The sequence below is a fragment of the Poromitra crassiceps genome, assembly GCF_964638095.1.
Source record: "Poromitra crassiceps genome assembly, chromosome: 13".
Taxonomy (NCBI): Eukaryota; Metazoa; Chordata; class Actinopteri; order Beryciformes; family Melamphaidae; genus Poromitra; species Poromitra crassiceps.
In genome coordinates, this window is record NC_139644.1 from 31,740,961 (window position 1) to 31,756,281 (window position 15,321).

General features: G+C 46.7%; 1 protein-coding gene across 1 annotated transcript in view; it reads right to left on the bottom strand.

Moving 5' to 3' along the window:
* The window catches only part of ntn1b (netrin 1b), a gene marked incomplete at both ends in the record, with an annotated part of 59,341 nt that extends 44,020 nt beyond the window's left edge, over positions 1 to 15,321 (bottom strand). Inside the window, one exon of the mRNA XM_083648891.1 lies at positions 14,307 to 15,321. Within this exon, the coding sequence (XP_083505017.1) occupies positions 14,307 to 15,321 (1,015 nt within the window). The remainder of the gene's footprint in view (positions 1 to 14,306) is intronic.

The window sequence follows — 15,321 nt, forward strand, 5'->3', positions numbered from 1 at the left end:
GGGATCATTACAATTGGATCGTCTAAATACGGAAGTGATTCTGGACCTGTTGGCGAGCAATCCCAATGCGCCGTGCTGTTTTCATATCGCGGTGTGCAAAAAAAAATTTTTTACTCATTTACTGAGTGTACATTTAAAAGTAAGTGAAGTAGAACATATATTATGTAAATGACTTAAGTAAAAGTATAGCATTATAAAAATACTTTAAAAAGTACAAATCCTCAAAAAAGTACTTCATTTCACACTGCAGTATGATCTTGTACCTTTATCTTGACTTCTACTGTATACCTAGAAGTCTCTACACAATGTGGTTCATGATGTCACCTTCTCTAATCTCCTATATCATGTGATGGAGTTGGAGAAGGCTGGTGGAGATACTATAATTTGTCCAAATTGTCTAGATTTGACAACATGGCCGTCTATCATACCGATAAGCACAGGACTCGCCCCCCCAAGAGGAAGCTGTAGTCCTGCCTAACAGTAATGACACCTGTAACATTAGGACCTAAGTCTTGAGAGAGTAGAGCTTAAGCACACATTCATGTTGTATTGGAAGAAGCCAAAGAATATTTGACATCTTGTTGAGTCCATTTGATTTTATTAAAGTACCTTGAATAACATAATTTAGAGTTTTATAGTAGCTTTATAGACTGCCAACATTGCTGATAGGTTAGTTGCAGCTTTTGCCGCCTGCCTTGACTCATAATTCATGATGCCAAGTGGGAGATATCGGAGAGAAAACAAAATACCATCGCCTACTTGGAATTACAGTACCACTAGGAGGCTAACGTGAATGTTTTTCCCCAGTCGGCAGCTCGTATTTAAGGTAAATCCGACATTATATGAATGCAGGATAACTGAACGTGCGAATGGACGCTCTCCAGAGCCGCTAAACCTGTACTAAACATCTAACCAGGGCCAAGTCCCTGCGGGACTCTGTTGGCCGATGTTGGGCCCCGTTCCAGATCCTCCCCACAGTGCGGGGAGGTTATTTTAACAGTCCGGCACGCGCGCCCTCCAATGTCTTCCCCCGTGGTGAGGGAATAGGGGAGGGACGGACAGGAAGCCACCGGGCTGTAAATCATAAACCCTAGGTGACAATCCATCGTTCCTGTGGCATGTTTATTGTGCTTTTCTCCCCTTGTCTCCAAGCGCCTATTTATAACCAGTCACCTCCCCATGTCAAAATATCTCTCCAACAGGTTTTCACATTTGCCCCCATATGTTTCAATAATTAAAGATTCATTATATTTTATAGAGCAAAGTGTGCAAGTCCACTCCTCTAAGTATGTTTTTTCTTCTTTATTCAGACAGTAAGGAGGCTGATTGGGAATGAGAGTAGGATAAATGCAGGAGAGAAGACTGTTAACCCCAATTTATGCTTTGTCTGCCGACACTTTTGAAACGGTCGCCGACAGAAATGAAGACTTGAGTCGACACTTTCAAGTGTCGGCGAGCAGTGTCTGCTACCTGGTGAAATGTCTAGTGTCGCTGACTACGTCACGATGTGTCGCGCGAGTCGCTATATAGACGGCACGCGCTTGACTTCCTTGTTTTGGTTTTCACTCGATTTAAATGAATGAATGTGTCCCCGCTATTTTGATCAGCCTGTCCTTGATGTATGACTTCGTGAAAATCACAAACAACATTGTGACCAATTTCCCAGAGAGAGAGGAGGTGAGTTGTGTGTCGTTTATATGCAGCTGCAGCCAAGTACGTTACATCTTGCCTCCGAGGTGGTTTCACTGTGCGTTCCCTCTCTTCTCTTCTCTTGGCTGTCTTCTTATAGCGTTCGAGTATCACGTGACCATTGAACCGAGGCGAACATTCACTAAAGTATAAATGCAACACCATGAGCGACACATTCTTTTTCGTCTGCGACCATGTGCTGAGCGACACTTTCTAATAAGTATAAATTAAGCTTTAGGATCAGTGGAGGTACATGTGGTTTCAAAGGTGTGAGTCTTGAGGGCGTCTGGGTAGTGTAGAGGTAAAAGCTCTCGCTACCACAGCGGGAGACCCAGGTTCAATTCCCGGTAGCGGTACTTCCGGCTTGGTCAGACGTTCTTACAGACACAATTGGCCGTGTCTGTGAGTGGGAAACCAGTGGGGTATGAGTCCTAGTCGCTGCATCAGCACCTCCTCTGGTCAGTCTGGCCAGTGCCTGTTTGGGGGGAGGGGAACTGGGGGGAATGGCGTGATCCTCCCATGTGCTACGTCCTGCCAGTGAAACCCCTCGCTGTCAGGTGAAAACAACCGGTTGGCAACTGCACATGTATCGGAGGAAGCATGTGCTAGTCTGCGGCTCTCCTCAGATCGGCAGAGGGGGTGGAGCAACGACCGAGACCGCAGGGGCCAGGGGGAATTGGCCAAGTACAATTGGGGAGAAAATGGGAGACAAACCGAAAAAACTTGACAATATTTCCGAATACTGTGGTTACTGTCCGTTAATATGATGTATATAATACTGTCTGTTATATTCAGTAAAGCAGGCGGTAGATGTGCCCCTTACAAGGAACAAAGCAGGTGTTCAGCTCATATAACGTGACTTAACGAAGGAAATCTTTTGAGAGCCTCAGGAAAAGGGTACAGACTAAAAGCACTATGGCTCCATTTTATCCGGAGGAAGGAAAATGTTAGGGAATTAATGGTTAATGATTGTTTTCATGGAAACACTGAGAGGTCGTTGTGAGTGTTTTTTTTTTTTCAATTTCATCCCAAAGTTTGTTCTGGTTGCTAGGTGGCTTCCAGGACATGGCATTGAGCTGGAGAGGAAAAGGCTTGGTTCTTCCTGAAGCACGTCGCCAACCGCTGGAACCCAGTGAACCTTCAACCACTGTATTAACGAGTAAAACAAATGCCATGCAGAACCTTGGCAGGGCGAAGAGGGGTCTTTGCTGGCTATTTAAGAGTGATGATGTCAGTTGTCAATCCAAGCTGTCTGATTGAGCTGTCAGCTTCAGCCAAGATTGGACTGTATAGTAGAATGTCACTTTCATTTATCACAGAAATGTCATTTTCTTACACGGTCTGTTTGAAGTCTAATCAAACTGTTTAGGCTAATAGTGACTGATTGAATTTTACTAATGTGTGTCTTAGTATAAAAGTCCCATTTTATGAACTTCTAAGGTGCACAGTCCACTTTCTTTCTCAGTCGTGGAAATTTGGGAAGCAGGACATTATTTAAACCGGCATTAACTGGACCGATTGAGACCAATCCCATACTGATGACGCAAACAGGACATTTACCAAATCCTTTAAGGACCAATATACAGTATATCAGGATGTCACACAGCAGGCTGTATAAGCATGCAACCTGTTTCATTGACATGATTTCACTGGAAATCAGTAGAAAGCCTTGCAAAGCGTTGCAGCACACTCCATCTTCCACTGCTGTCCTTTGAACTCCCTCTGCTCCATGTGACACATCCAGTGTTGTGGTTCTTTTCAGACCTGTGCCTGTCTGTCACTGGCCAACATGAAAACCTGCGGCTACAGAGCCCAGGCTACATTACACTGTAATCTAACATGGGCTTTGGTCATGCTTTGTTATTGGGGCTCGATGCTCTGAGCTCATTGCCTTTCCCAGCTGCCTGCGCCTAAGTGGGAACCAGATATGGTATCTCTGCCTCAGTATCCAGAGAAATTGAGCCTTCGCTATCTCTGTAAATAAACCACATGGCATGACTTGGGAAAAAAAAACTGTGCAGAGGCCATCCCAGCCACCGCAGCACAACGCGCGGACGCGCACACATCCTGGTTGAGGATACAGACGTGCGCATGACATGCACTGCTGCACGGGGGCCCACATGCACAGCTCACATTTGTTGCCCGAGGTTTTCCTGGGAAAAGCGAGCGGAGCGGAGGGGAAACTGTCTGATGTACCCCTCAGGGAAAGCTCCTGTCGATCGGGAAAAGGAAGGAAGTGGCTTCTCACTGTTTGGTTTGAGTGTGTGAAAGGAGCGGTGACCCCGCCGCCCCACAGTAGTTGCGCTGACCCCGAGCAGAGGGGAGAACAGGCCGTCTGGTTCTGCCGCCGTTCCCTCTCAGGCTGGAAGAGTTATGGAAGATGGCTTAATCCTGCGCCTGTGCACGATTCCATGCTCCTTGTCGGAGCAAGAGATTTGAGAGTGGAGGAGGAGGAGGATTGCAATTGATGAATCCCCAGGTCTTTCCTCCTTGGAGCAGATGTGGAGCCCTGAGATATTTATCGTTGTGTGGGGACTGGTGTCTGCTAGCCCGTGTGTTCTCCTCTCCTCTATCCTGCTGGAGATCCCCTCAAATCCAATAAGTGGTTCCTCATTCTCTCTGGGAGAAGGATCGGTCACTGGGGGGTATGCCAGAGATGGAGGGGAATGTAGAAATCCATTACGGAGCAGCAGAGACCCGTGGAGAGAGGCCCGGGCAGTGGAGAGGCCCGGGCAGTGGAGAGGCCCGGGCAGTGGAGAGGCCCGGGCAGAGGAGAGGCCCGGGCAGAGGAGAGGCCCGGGCAGTGGAGAGGCCCGGGCAGTGGAGAGGCCCGGGCAGTGGAGAGGCCCGGGCAGTGGAGAGGCCCGGGCAGAGGAGAGGCCCGGGCAGAGGAGAGGCCCGGGCAGAGGAGAGGCCCTGGCAGCGGAGAGGCCCGGGCAGTGGAGAGGCCCTGGCAGTGGAGAGGCCCTGGCAGTGGAGAGGCCCGGGCAGTGGAGAGGCCCGGGCAGTGGAGAGGCCCGGGCAGAGGAGAGGCCCGGGCAGTGGAGAGGCCCGGGCAGAGGAGAGGCCCGGGCAGTGGAGAGGCCCGGCCAGACGTTCTATGGAAAAATAAATACGAGTGGGAAACCAACAACTCCATTTCCTTATCAAGGCAGGCTTATTATTTCTGCAGTTTGTTTGTTTGAAAGTGCTCTGGAGATAAGCAGGTTCTTAATGAGAGGAGGAGTGAGGTCACTGAAGTGGATAAGCTCTATATACAGTATTATACTGTACATATAAAAACAAGGCAATTAGCAAAGGACTTTCTCTGATGTTTGATGGAGGATTAAACAACATCAGAACACTAGTTAAAATTTATTTGCATAATGTTGTTGATTTCATACAGTTGGAGCAAATGAGGCATAATATACTGCATTGAAGATCTGGACAAAAAGCTGCACAAATAAGACATTTAGCAATGAAAAGAATGCCCCTAAAAATTGTAAGATGCCCCCTTGAGTGTCATTCTAATGAGGATCAAGACTCTATTGAATTAAAATAGATCCAGTTTGTTGTCTTTGTCTTTCAGTAAAAAGCCGCCCGTGTCCACAGCACAGCAGGGAGGACGGCACCAGCCAAAGGAGCTTAACCCCGCCTCCGCTGCAGACTTCCTTCAAGCTTTGGGTAAGTGGCACTGGGGGTAAGTGGGGTAAGTGACAGGGTAATGTCACTGTCGGGTGGCAGCGCAGCAGGCGAGGGTAATGTCACTGTCGGGTGGCAGCGCAGCAGGGGAGGGTAATGTCACTGTCGGGTGGCAGCGCAGCAGGGGAGGGTAATGTCACTGTCGGGTGGCAGCGCAGCAGGGGAGGGTAATGTCACTGTCAGGTAGCAGCGCAGCAGGGGAGGGTAATGTCATTGTCAGGTGGCAGCGCAGCAGGCGAGGGTAATGTCACTGTCGGGTGGCAGCGCAGCAGGTGAGTGTAATGTCACTGTCGGGTGGCAGCGCAGCAGGGGAGGGTAATGTCACTGTCGGGTGGCAGCGCAGCAGGAGAGGGTAATGTCACTGTCGGGTGGCAGCGCAGCAGGGGAGGGTAATGTCACTGTCGGGTGGCAGCGCAGCAGGAGAGGGTAATGTCACTGTCGGGTGGCAGTGCAGCAGGGGAGGGTAATGTCACTGTCGGGTGGCAGCGCAGCAGGCGAGGGTAATGTCACTGTCGGGTGGCAGCGCAGCAGGAGAGGGTAATGTCACTGTCGGGTGGCAGCGCAGCAGGGAAGGGTAATGTCACTGTCGGGTGGCAGCGCAGCAGGGAAGGGTAATGTCACTGTCGGGTGGCAGCGCAGCAGGCGAGGGTAATGTCACTGTCGGGTGGCAGCGCAGCAGGGGAGGGTAATGTCACTGTCGGGTGGCAGCGCAGCAGGGGAGGGTAATGTCACTGTCGGGTGGCAGCGCAGCAGGGGAGGGTAATGTCACTGTCGGGTGGCAGCGCAGCAGGGGAGGGTAATGTCACTGTCGGGTGGCAGCGCAGCAGGCGAGGGTAATGTCACTGTCGGGTGGCAGCGCAGCAGGGGCGCTGGCTCGGGCTCAGAAGCAGAGCAGCGGAGCGTGTTGTCCCGATGGGCCATTAATCATTCCCAGCCTGCCCTGCTTCACTTCCTCAAAGGGGGATCCGTGCGCTCACACTCATGCTAGGTGGTCCTGATGCCACCCGGTCAGCCCCGGTCAGCCCTTGGGTGGCAGAGGTCAAACCCATCCACATAGTTTGGATGCAAAGGGTTGACGATCCACACAGACGCACAAATGCACGCATATCATCTCATCTTGGCACAGTCAACAACAAGGCACGCCCATGAACAAACAAAAACAAACCATTTGGACTGTCCCATCCATTTGGGATCAGGTCTTTCTCTGCATGTTGCATATTACAATACTGCCTGTAGGCATTATAAGTAGTATCTACATAGACAGATTAGCTCTAAGCTACAGCACTGCTTTTCAGATGAGAGATCAACTTGTCCATTGCACTAAGTCATTGAATGACTACAAACAAACAGTTTGACCTGTCCCAGCCATTTGGGATCAGATATGTCTCTGCTTATTGCACAGTAGAATCCTGTCTGTAGCTATTATAACCACTATCTACATAGACAAACAGATGAGCTCTGCACTGTAACAGCAATGCTTTTCAGCTGAGGGATCAACTTGTCCTTTGCACTAAGTCAATGAATGACTACATCAGTAATGTGGCTTATGATACAACATAACTCAAGTCTACTGTTTACAGTATGAATAATGACGATGCAATAAGAACATCAGCGTAGATTCTGTGTCCTGCGTAATTCAAACCAGCAGTTAGGGCTATCACCTATTAGTCAAACTGTTAAACGCAATGCGCTGCGTGTTTCAGATTCCAGTGGAGCCTGCCCCACTGTGTTAGGCATACGTTCCATACTGGTCAGCAGTCATGCCATGATGCCCAACAGCCCATGTACAAAGGATATGAACATTAAATCAAAGCTAACATACCCCTCTCTAAACATTGAGTGACCTCTCCAAACCGCTGTCCACAACACAGCAGTACAAGATTTCAGTATGCTCTTAAAAGCCTGAGTGAAACCTTTTTGGCTCGACCATCATGTCTGTCTTGAATTATGAGCTCAACAAAACAAAATCCTCAAAACATGCAGCCTTTACCCAGAGGACACTGGATTCTACCAGAGCATGGATTTCTGAGATCCCCAAAATACATCTCTTTGTTTTATGGTCTCGTTGTATACAGAGAAACCTCTTACCAGAGTCACATAGGCTTAGGTTGCAAAAAAGAAAAGAAAAAAGACTGGAGGCAACAGAGTAGAAAGCCCGTATACACATATTTTTTATGTTTTCCATTTGTGATAGAAAAAGAGTTAAGGATCGGAGGGTGCTGTTATTTATAAGTGTTAGCACAGAAGCCGAGTGTGTGAAGGGCAACATCAATCATGAGTGTCCAGCTAGTTGTTGGAGCACAAGACTCATGGCATTCAGTGCAGCTTTTGGTACGGTAGGAAGAGCGGTACGCAACTGCAAAACCCGGGTTCAAACCAAGCAGCAAGCTTCGGCGATGAAAAATGAAGCCAAAAATGAAGGTAAAAGGTAAAACTGCAGTTCCTCAAATGGCCACTTGAGGATGGGTCCAAAAGCAAGTAAATCCCTATAGACTCTCGATGTTAAAATGCCCAACTTTACAGCAGAAATAAACATGTTTACGGTCTTGTTAAAAAAAATATATATATATTTTTCCGCGCAGCTCGTCGATCACGGACGGATACATGCTGTATGTCAACGGGCAAAATGCCAAACTTGGGGCTTCAAAACAGGAGTCCACAAACCGATGGGTGACATCACGGTGGCTGTGTCCATATCTTTGTACAGTATGGTTCAAACCCCCCTGGCAGCAAGCATCGGCCCTGCTGAAGTGTCCTTGAGCAAGACGCCGAATCACTGCCACGTTATTTAATGTCTTTAAACTATTTAAAAATCAACCCTATAATAGAATGCGTGTATTCCCGTGATCTTAGACAGTTCACCAACATGAACAAGAACATGTACAACAGCAGAGAACCACGGCTCTGCTCCGAGATGTCATCAGGAGACAAAACCTGGAGCGGTTCTCCTGTGACCGATTTGGAGACTTGCCACCCAGTCACTCTCCAGTTTTGCTGGTTTAGGCTGGTTCGCCTCCAGACGACGCTGTCAAAAGAGTCTTGTCTTCAGAGAGCGCGTTGTGCTGATAAATCTAAATGGATCTTTTCATGTTCATAAGAGAAGCACATGTAGATCTGTTTTAGATTGGATTTGACTTCCACTGATTGGTTTAATATATTTGGCTGCGGGGTCGCCACCGCCCGCAATTATTTCCCCCAAACTCTCATTGGTCAAAACCATTTGCATTTTTGCATTTTCCAGCCCAGTGCCTCCGAGGCGTACTCATGCATTTCGATGTTCTAGATGACTGAGATCTAACTGGCACTCTGCTCCTGATGGTGCTGCTGTAACACAGGACCAAAGCTGCTGTGAGAGGGGCCAGCAGAAACACTTCTTTTAGCCACCTAAAAGAAAGTCCACCTAAATAAATAAATGCCTAGGAATACGGAAGTTCTACGGTTGAGAACATGTAGTGCCAAAGGATAGGGCTGTATTCATGGCAAGATGAAACGCTGAAATTGTTAATATAGCGTACACTTAAACTGATATTTGTTTAGGTGGGCCTTCTTTTAGGAGGTGGTATGTTTTGCTGCTGGCACTGTTCACAGCAGGACACTGCTCTGCTCCTGGGCCACTCTCTGCTCTCATTCTACTGTAGATAATACACACTATCGATAACTACATCATCCAACCCCACATGAAATAAACCAAACTATCCATTTAATACTGTTCTGTATGTACTGTGTCCTGTTGTGTTCAGGTCTTGGTCTTATTTATGCTATTTGTACTGTACATCTGTAGGTTGTAATATCATTAACGTTGTTGTGGACCCCAGGGAGAACGGCTGTAGCCTTAGTGATCACTAACGTCATGGATCCAAACAAACAACCCAGAACAAGAGCAAGATTCTCACCGCCACATGTATTTGTTTTCATTTTTGTGTTTTCTTTATTGGTTGCTTTTTTTCCCTCATCCAATAAAATGTTCCGCTGAGGGATCCATTGTTATGTCCTCTTTGAATGTTTACCGTTCTTTTTTTGTTATACTCTATTGATCCTTGAAGGAGGAATTCTATTTTCTTTGTCCCATCCACAGGGAGGTCAGAGGTCAGCTACTGATTTTGCTCATGGATACTTCAGCAGGGAGACATGTGCTGTCATGGGGATGGAACCTAAGCCTTCTGGTTCTCACTTATCACCACACCAACTTGCTGCCCTAAAACAGCTTGTTGTCAGCACGGAATGAATCATTCTCTGCTCTATGCTGGCTATTCACACCAATTTCTAATTATTCAAGCAACAACTTCTCAGTATTTGCCAACAAGTCTGCCATGTGGATATCAGTGTTGGGCAAGTTACTGAAAATTTGTAATTAGTTACAATTACTAGTTAGGCTACTTCTCTCAAAAAGTAATTGAAGTGCTTTAAAATCACTGCATAATAAAAGTAATTATACTATAGGGAAAGTAACTTTTAAAAGTCTACTTCGATTTTATTAAGGGCTTTTCACACTACACTTAGCCGGGGTTAAGTGAGTCTCTTAGCCTGGGGCTAAGGGGCTAAAAGTTGCCAGTGTGAAACAGGGCCAGATACGGGGCCATCTGGCAGCACTGGTTCCAACGGCCCTGGGCCCTACTAACCCTGGGCTAGTAGAACTGAGTGTGAATCACATAGCCTGGGTTTAGGTTAACCCGTGTTAACAAATGTGTGTGTGAAAAGGGGCTAAGTTAGCCCGGGGCTATCTTAGCCCTATTCTTAGCCCAGGGCTAAGATAGCCCCAGGTTAAGAGCATGCAGTGTGAAAAGCCCTTTACTGTATTAATGCACACGTTTGATCTATCATTGTACCTGCTTGGGATACTTGGACATTTGCTTATTGGGGAGGCTTATAGCCTACGGAAGGTCATTAGCCTCTGGAGCTCTGGCTGTAGCTGCGGCGTGTGGAGCATTTTTGCCGGCATCTCTCCCCGGAATACTGTAGATCTGATGATCATAAACGGGTAAATCCTCTAAAGCTCTGCTATTTTCACATCCTAAAGTAATTTGTAACAAGCCTATTTAAATTTCAGGAATTGTAATTGAGTTATTAAATTTGAAAAAGTAAATAGAGTTGCTGCAAAAAGTAGTGGAATTACAGTAAATAGTTACTCCCAATACTGGTAGATATTGATTTATATCATTATGTCTCAATGAAATATCTACATAGCACACATTAGTAACAGGTGCTTCTAAGGTCTAATATCGCTCATTGCATGGTTTAACTTTGCAAATCCAATTACTCACTTGGGCTCTTTTCATTATTGTATTATACAATATGTTACGGTAATGCATTTAAACATGGAAAACAGATCAAAGTAGATGTCAACAAAATAAAAAGCAACCCCAGAAACAGCAATATCCTCTGGCTATTGTTGACGAAATTCATCCAAAAAATCAAAACCCACAAACATGTCTCAAGTTACAAATTAGATGGTAATTACTGCCTCCATCCCCTGGCAGTGGAACACAGTGATGGGCCAGAATCAAAAAGAGGAGTAGAGAAAGAGGGAAGAAGAGGAGTGTGAAAGAGAAACAGGAAGAGAGAGAGGAGGGTAATAGATTGAAAGAACTAAGTACCAAAGCACGAGAGACAATACAACTTCTATTACAAGACTATGCATGACATCATGCTTTTCACAAATTCTTCTCTCCCGTCACATGGGCCGCTGCAGTGGAACTGAAATGAGACCCAGATGGTGAGCAGGCCTGGCCCGGCCCAACCTGGCAACCCAGGGGAGAGCGGACAGCGCAACCACAGTCAGCAGAAACAGTGTCAACGGTCCCAGTCAGCCACATGGACAAAAGACCAGTCCGGCACACAGACGCTGTCGTGAACAGCTAACCAAGGCCTGGTTCCCCAAAAGCATCTTGGGGCTAAAATCATCATAGCTGCATAAACCAAATGGGTAAGCTGATCCTAGATCTGGAATGGTTCTGAAAACAGGCCGCGGTAAGTGTGGTGTCCTTGTACTGTAAGGGTCTGGTTTCCTCCAGCTTGTACCAGTCTTTCTTCTGTGTCTGATTCATGTCATGCAAGTGGGTTGTAGGCCTATTTCAAATAGAAAAATTGCTGCTTTCAAAAGGTAGTCCTGACTGATTTGACTTGTAAAAGGAGGCTATAATATTGATTTTAATATACAAATGCTGCCGGCCTTTGTGCATGCATTTTAGATTCAGCACTTACTCTATTTTTAGAACTGGTGGAGGGAGTACCAGTACGTGCTGCAGAGACTGGGAGGAGAGCCAGTAGCAGTTGATACAATCATATACCAATTCAGCTACCTTGTGGGTGGCAACGACTTAGAAAAGACTTCTGTGTAGGTCCAATAGCTGCCAAATACCTTGAGCAGAGCAGAAAACATACCGATAAGAATCAAAGATAAAAACGCCCTACGATGAATGTTACACTCATTGACTTTGCGTCAGACACCTACAAGTTCCACAGCGTTCTGAACCTTCCGGACACGATGTCAAGCTGAAATTACAATCCTTTTGTGATAATTTCTTTATTTTGCTTTCATATAAAAAAAAACCCCCACCTAAACCCAAATAAAACCTGCCCACCATGAGAACTAAGGAAACATGGCTGATTTCACCTCCGTTCGACTCTAGGCTATTATAAAACAGGACATCGCATGGCGGGGAGACAGCAAAAACAGAGTTGAAAATTGAACAAGTGCAAAATTACACGTATGAGTGACTAAGGCTACCATTTTCAACTTGCCTCAAAACCCACTTGGCATGCGAGCGTTTCCCACAGTTCCCTTCACAGGCCATCAGGCCGTCCAGAGCGGAGAGGAGGTCTGACTGTCAGGGGTCAGTGCTACGCCGTACATGGACAGAATATGAAGCAGCTGCCTGGGACAGCAGGACTCCAAACGGTGCAGGGCGAGCCCGGTGTCTCACCGTGTGTGCGAGAGAGAGTGATTGTCTGCCTTACTCACTCATTTAAATAAATGCTCATGGCTTGTGGTTGCAACAGGTCAGAAGTGATCATGCAGATGTAGGAAACGAGAGAGCAGATTTGATGTAATGAAACATTCGGAATAGTTTTTATGAACTCATTTGCATGTCATGCAACACCAGCTGACGGGAATGTGGTTACCATCGCCAATGTAAACGCTTCTGTACAAAATATGATGGCAACCCTGCATGCAAAGTCATGGGAAATTGACTTTGTCTTACTTCTTCCTTAATGCCTGCTGCCAGTCACTGTAACCAGCCTCTCTCTGCCATCTAATAAGCACACCTCTCTCTCTTTCTCTACACTTTGCTCAGCCTGTGAGTGTCTCTGTGGAGTCAGCCAGACAAGAAGAAGAAAGCCCCACTGCCAGAGCATGGAGCTCTCTCAACTCTCTCGAAACACCCCCGCCAACGCCCCCGCAGGCCTTCTTTCATACTGAGGTGTCAGGCCACCCTTATTATGTCGTCCCCCCTCCCTTGGAAGGCATGCTCAGTCTGGCTTTTCAGACGTTTATCTGATGACACCGCTCACACAGAAAGCGGGCTGGTGAAAGGGGCCTCCCGCTGACAGCGAGATGGATGCTACAAGTGACAACCTTTTGTTTTAGTAAAATACACTCATGAGGCGAAAGGCGGAGGCCAAGGGGAACAACTTGTTCAATTGTTCCGTTCGGTTGAGCAAACCATGGCAGTGTCGGAACTTGTTACTTTTCCAGGTTGGGTAGACTGTAGCTCAGGGGCTTGAGCTGCCTGTGGCTCTGTTGATATAAGCCCACCCCCCCCAGCTCTGTTGAAAATGAGCATCACAGCAAATAAACTCTGCTGCTCTAGAATAAAAACTTAGGTCTGGCTTTAAATTACCTCGTGCTTTGTCCTCACCTTTGAATAGCTTACTGTCCCAAAGTGGTGTAGTTTATACTCTACTGCCAAAAATGTCAATAAACAGCCTTAATCGCCCATCCAATCTGATAATAGCACCTGCTTATGGAAACACAACATGCCCCTGCCATCTATCTCTGCAGCTGCAATGTTTCCTTCCTATTGAGCTGCTACAGTCAGAAACACTGCATGGTCAAAAACGCAATGACGCGTTTGGGCAGTTTGGTCAAATGACTTCCTGTCCTTTCTTTTCTATTCAGGGATTTCTTCTGGGTCCAGGAGACAAAATACAGTCCATGCAGTAGGCTTAGAAACTTGCTCACTTTCTTAAAATTTGACATTTGACAAATTTGACACCTTTATGTTTGGATAAATACCTAACTGACTGTATTGGATTTTCTGTAAAGAAGGCCATCAAATTTTAATTAATTTCTAGGTATACATTATTTCAGAAAATGATTTAATCTATTTGCAACCTATATAGGCTACATAGCCACCATAAATTTGATACTCACCAGCTTGTCATAAATGTAGGCTATATGTTGTTTAAATGTGGCAACAGTTGTTTTGGGTTTGTTTTGGTAAATAAAAAGTTGTAATAATATCAAGACAATATATTTATTTAATCTCAAATACAGTTATAGGCCTAATTTTGGCAAGGCCTCTATGGTTTATTTTACATGTATGTGCGTTTGAAGATCAAGATAGCGCTTGCGGCCTCTGTCTCACTTGGCTTAACAGTTATTAAATTAGGCGGTAAACATTTAACAGATTCATTTTCTATAAAATAAAGCCACAAAGAGATTTTAAAATTCAAAGAAATTACCACAATTTCAAAATAGAATTGTATTAGAATTTCATTTGAGTGATAAATATAAGTTAAATATGCATTCATAAGAATGAACTGGCGCGTAATTTCTGTGCGTAATGGCAAGACTAATGATCATCAAATAAAATAACTTGATCTATAATAATTAAGCCTGAATCGAATAATATAGCCATATTTTATAATAAAAGTAATATAGGCTAATTCAGACAATAAATTCCCATGATGTGACAAAAGAGGTGTTGCCTTACCCACGCACTCATTCGCCTCTCTGGCCGTGGCGCGCTGCCAGGGTCGGTCATAATGGAAAGGTTTGCACCTGTCGCACTCTGGCCCCGCGGTGTTGTGTTTGCACTCACACACCAGATTCCCCTCTCTGTCTTTCACGCACTTCGACGCGTGGCCGTTGCACTTGCACCTTCCTCCGACCTGCAAGTCCGACACCGCGTAAAAGTAGGAATCGCGGGCCAACTCCGAGTCGTCCTCGTTCTCGTCCCCGAAAGTGTGCAGCCGGCTGAAGGCCACTTTGATGTCGGTGGCCGTCACCCAGTCCTGCAGCACTGGGGAGTTGTCGAAGTCGTGCGCCGACGGTCTGCCGTCCAGCGTGCTGAAGGCAATGAGCCCACCTGTCAGAGGGTGCATGTCCGTGTGCGAGTCCGTGCAGATCGCCTCTTGCTCGTTCTGCTTAGTGATCGTCGCTTTATTCTGTCTGTTGTGCATTTTCTTACACTGGGTCGAATAGAACTGAAAGGGCACCCACGATTTGCCGTAGTCCATGGACTTGAAGATGGCCATGGATTCAGGTCTAGGTGAGCAAAACTGCAGGCTCACATAGGTGACCTCGAACTTTTTTCCCAGCGACAAGGTGAGCGTGACGTTCTGCGGGTATTGCACGTAGTTTTCGGACTGCCAGCAGGTGAGGTTGTGCGGGTTGTTGAGGTCTGTTAGATACGCAGGTGGATGGGACTTCTTGGGGTCGCCGGCGTCGCACGTGTGACAGTCCCTCGCCCTCTCCTCTCCCTTCTCGGTCACCACGCAGTACCGGGCAGCGGGGTTCCCACAGGTGCTGGAGACGCGCACGTCCTTCCCGAAAGCAGAGTTGACAAAGTCGGGGATGCACCTCCGAGGGTTCCCGTTCTCATCGTAACACGGGTCCGGAGGGGAGGACTGTGCGGCGAACATGCTCAGCCCGTATCCTCCGAGAACCCTCTCGGTCAGGGAAGAAACTGTCACCAAGGTGACCCAAACCTCCAAAATCTTTATCAT